Source organism: Sceloporus occidentalis, unplaced genomic scaffold, assembly GCF_023333645.1.
Source record: "Sceloporus occidentalis isolate IW3139 unplaced genomic scaffold, rSceOcc1.0.p SCAF_56, whole genome shotgun sequence".
NCBI lineage: Eukaryota > Metazoa > Chordata > Lepidosauria > Squamata > Phrynosomatidae > Sceloporus > Sceloporus occidentalis.
In genome coordinates, this window is record NW_028317036.1 from 2,925,555 (window position 1) to 2,930,348 (window position 4,794).

The 4,794-nt window shown below is 38.8% G+C and overlaps 1 protein-coding gene across 1 annotated transcript; it reads left to right on the forward strand.

Annotated features, from left to right (window-relative positions):
- Positions 1 to 2,055: 2,055 nt before the first annotated feature.
- Positions 2,056 to 4,005, forward strand: LOC149287822 (E3 SUMO-protein ligase KIAA1586-like). Its single transcript, XM_089492425.1, has one exon. It carries the CDS (start codon positions 2,056 to 2,058, stop codon positions 4,003 to 4,005), a length of 1,950 nt encoding a protein of 649 aa, XP_089348551.1.
- The last annotated feature ends 789 nt before the right edge of the window (positions 4,006 to 4,794 follow it).

Genomic DNA, 4,794 nt, shown 5'->3' on the forward strand with positions numbered 1-4,794 from the left:
TTACCTTAAAAAAAAAATAAAAAAAATAAATCCTTTACCGTGATTCGGCAGGCAGTCATCCATCCATCCAACCGCAATCAGTGAGACAGACACGAGACGTCGCGACGTCGTGACGTCACACGTCACGCGTCTGTCTTTTTAAAAGCTCGGGGGCAGTCCGTTGCAGAGGCAGAGGTGTGGAGAGAGCTGAAGGACGCCGACCGCTTTCTGCACGAGCCTGGTGAATTTCTGTTTTGCAGGTAAATTCTTGGTGAGTATTCTCTGTCTATTGTGCTCCTCTGGTCTTTTATTTATTATTCATTATATTATTTCTTGAAAAGAAAAAACCTTCCTTTACCTCCGATTTCCCGTTTTTTTTTTGTTTTTTTTTTACTGTTTAATTTGTGTGTCACATTAGGACAATATTTCACAAAACCAAAGATTGTCTCCTGTTATTTTTGCCTGTAGAATCTATGTAAAAATCAGCAGAAATTACGTTTTGTATTTTTTTTTTTTTACTTGCTGACTGCCCCCCCCAAGTGCGTATGCTGACTGCCCCCCCCCCCCAAGTGCGTATGCTGACCGTTTGGCGGGAATTCAGGGCGTTCTACCTCAGGCCTCATTTATTAACACTTAGCAGGTTTTGGCGTCTTAATGATTATTTTTATAGGCAAATGGACGCCTATAAAAATAATCATTAAGACGCCACAATTGTCATTACGTTTGTAGCCACTGTTCCAGACTTCCAGCCACAGAACAGAAGCCCTAGCCAGCCAGTGCCACCAGCATCTAAAGGAAATGTGTTTTCATGGGTGAGTCTAGTACTACTATTGGATGATTATATTTGTCTGCAGTGCTGAATCTTACTGTTTGTGCCTCCTGTGTAAAATAAATAAATAAAAAAAATATATATAAATCCCATTAGTAAGCTTTATTTTTAATGTTTGGAAACACTGCTTATTTATATATCACATTATTGGGTAAATCATTTGCTTTTGCCTCCATTGGATAGTTTGCAGATTTTCCATCATAATTTTTTTAATGTTTAAGAAACATTAATATATAAAAAATACTGTCCTGCAGATTGCCGTTTGATGTTAAATGAAATAGCCCTCAATTGCCTGACCAAGAGACCAACCTGAATATTCAAGCCACACTGTCCACTACTTCATTTAGCTGGCTGCCTGATCTACTGCAACTCTGCACGGTAAGTAGTAAAGTCACCCAAGACCCTGTACACTGTTTTCCCCCTTTTTTTCTTTATTTTCCTCCTACAGAAATCATTGTTTTCTTTTTTAATATATAAAAATACTGTCCTGCAGATTCCTGCAGACTGCCGTGTGATGTTAAATGAAATAGCCCTCAATTGCCTGACCAAGAGACCAACCTGAATATTAAGCAACACTGTCCAACGCTTCATTTGGCTGTCTGCCTGATCTACTGCAACTCTGCACGGTAAGTAGTAAACTCACCCAAGACCCTGTACACTTTTTTTCCCCCTTTTTTTTCTTTATTTTCCTCCTATAGAAATCATTTTCTTTTTTTAATATATAAAAATACTGTCCTGCAGCCTGCCATGTGATGGGAAATGAAATAGCCCTCAATTGCCTGACCAAGAGACCAACCTGAACATTCAAGCCACCCTGTCTAGTGCATCATGTGGCTGGCTGCCTGATCTACTGCAGCTCTGCATGGTAAGTAGTAAACTCACCCAAGACCCTGTACACTTTCCCCCCTTTTTTTTTCTTTATTTTCCTCCTATAGAAATCATTATTTTCTTTAATATATAAAAATACTGTCCTCCAGATTCCTGCAGCCTGCCATGTGATGGGAAATGAAATAGCCCTCAATTGCCTGACCAAGAGACCAACCTGAACATTCAAGCCACCCTGTCTATTGCATCATTTGCCTGTCTGCCTGATCTACTGCAACTTGGACAACTACAGGTTTTTCAGTATCTCCTAAATTGTCATAGGCTGGGTTTTGATATTAGCCTTGCATTGTTCATTCACTATTTCAGTTTACTTTGTCTAGTTCAAAATCTTTTTTTTTTTCATACATTAAAGTGACTCAGTCATGGCAAAGCGCAAAAGAACAGCAAGTTCTTTTAAAGTAGAATGGCTAAATGAAATTGTAGAAACAGCTACCCCAAAAGCCCATGAGGCTATGAACATACCGCTGCGTGAAGTTTTTTTGTATGATTTAGAAAATGGACTTCGATGTCTGTATTGTCATGATGCAAAAGTTTCTGGTGATTTTGCTACTGGTAAGAAATGGGATGATAGTTGGAAGCTTGACTTTTTGAAACGTCATTTAGCAAGTAAATCACATATGGAGGGTGTATTGAAGCTTAGACAACAAAACCAGTCACTACCCGCTACAGGCGTGCTACGCATGCTACGTGAAAGTGCGGAAGACAAAGAGCGAAAACGAACAAACCCAGATAAAATCAAAGTTCTTATAGACAACGTGTTGTTGGCTGTTAAAATGAATAGCTCGTTAAATTCAGTTCAACACATTAATGAACATATGGTAAAGTATGTGCAAATGACAGATAGCTGGCGAAGTAAAAACTATGCGTTTGAATTTCTTGAATCTATCAACTATGTTGTTCAGAAAGACATGTTAGAAGAAGTAGCATCAGCAGCTTTTCACACGTTAACAGTTGATGAAACCACTGACATATGTGTCACCAAATGTCTTATTCTTTATTTCAAATTCCGATCTAAACATTGTAATGTGTATAAAACTGTATTTGGTGGAATTATTCATTTGCATGCATGCGATGCTCCTTCTATTGTTTTGGCAATTAAGAAGTTTTATAAAGAAAAGAAACTTGACCTTCATAAAATGGTGATGTTTACATCCGATGGTGCCTCAGTAATGTTGGGAAAAGTTAATGGTGTAGCGGCACGACTAAAAGAGAGCATTCCACACTTAGTTCAGCAACACTGTGTTGCTCATCGTGAAGATCTGGGCATTTGTGATGCATGGAAACAAGTACAATTAATAAGAGATGTTGATACTTTAATGAGAACGATTTATACAGTGTTTTCAAGATCATCTGTTAAAAGATGCAAATTTAAGGAAATCGCAGAGGCCACTGAAAATACTGCTGTTGCTTTCAAACCACTCAATGAAGTCAGATGGTTATCTAGACACTTTGCATTGCTGGCAATAATAAAAAATTATGATGGACTTATCAAATACTTTTTAGAAGATAAGTCAAATGACCCGGTCACAAAATACTGTTACAAGAAACTGACAAACATGACATATAAAATAGCTTTACATGTTTTAAGTGATGTCTTTGAAGAACTGTCTGCCCTGTGTAAAATTCTGCAAAAGACCAACCTGACACCAATTGATGCCCTTCATTTTGCACGCGGCAAAATAAACAAGATCAGAAAGCAGTATTTGGGAGATAATGTTTTATGGAGTGAAAAAGTTCAGTTTTTGTTAAGCCAAGTAGAAGAAAAAGTAGATACACGTCCCCTGATGAATTTTATAAATTCTCTTTGTGTTCATTTGGAAGAAAGGTTTCCTGAAGATGAGGTGCAAGAATGGTCAGTTTTTGAGACATCCTTAATTGCAAATTGTGACTTCATGTTTGGGAATGCAGAAGTTAGTGTCCTATGTAAAAAATACCATTCTTTTCTAACAGCTGATAATAAGGTAATAGTTCAACAGTTCACTGATTTTAAGTTTTCCTTGCAAGAGAAAATAAAATCCAAACAGATAACAAATTTCATTCAGATGGTGGACTTTTCACTAAATAATGACCAGTTTTGTGACCTTGCAATATTGATGGACATTGGGGGAACCTTTCTTGCATCTAGTGCAGACTGTGAGAGAGGTTTTAGTTTAATGAATCGACTTAAAAATAAGATAAGAAATCGTTTAGGTGAATACCATTTGGATATGCTAATGAGAATCAAAACCTACCAGTTGGATGGAAATTCTATCAGTCTAGATAGAGTGTACAAAGAATGGGTCAATGCCAAAGACAGGAGAGTGAAAAAATAATTCTGTGATTTATACAAGTAGCATTTTATTTTTATTTTATTTTTTACTTTTACTCATCAACATATAAGTAAAGGATTCTGTCAGACTAGCTTCATAGTCAAAGACTGGGACTTAACTGCTTCACTTTGACTTCCTTTACTGGGACTGTGCCCTCATTGCTTCAATTTGGCTTCCTTTACAGGGATTGTGCCCTTACTGCTTCAATGTGGCTTCCTTTACAGGGACTGTGCCCTTACTGCTTCAATGTGGCTTCCTTTACAGGGACTGTGCCCTTACTGGTTCAATGTGGCTTCCTTTACAGGGACTGGGCCTTCACAGCTGCAGAGAGGCATCCGATACAGGGACTGGGCCTTCACTGGAGCAGACTGGCTTCCTTTACAAAGACTGGCACGTTACTCCTCCAGATCAGTCTTTGTAAAAGAAGCCAGTCTGCAGCAGTGAGGGTCCAGTCCCTGTAGAGGAAACCACTCTGCTGCAGTGAGGGCCCAGTCCCTGTACAGGAAACCACTCTGCTGCAGTGAGGGCCCAGTCCCTGTACAGGAAACCACTCTGCTGCAGTGAGGGCCCAGTCCCTGTACAGGAAACCACTCTGCTGCAGTGAGGGCCCAGTCCCTGTATAGGAAGCTAATTATATGATTCTACTAAAATAGTGGGCATTTATTGCTGCAGACTAACATTCTATTGAGATACTGGAGATTTTGTGATGCAGATTGACTTCCTATAGAAAGATTTTGATTTTGATTTGACTGGTGCAATCCAAGTGGCTTTCAAGTTACAATACAAAGACTG

What these genes read in the sequence shown, in the direction of transcription:
- LOC149287822 (XM_089492425.1), top strand. Translation starts at nt 2,056, where the DNA reads ATGGCAAAGCGCAAAAGAACAGCAAGTTCTTTTAAAGTAGAATGGCTA.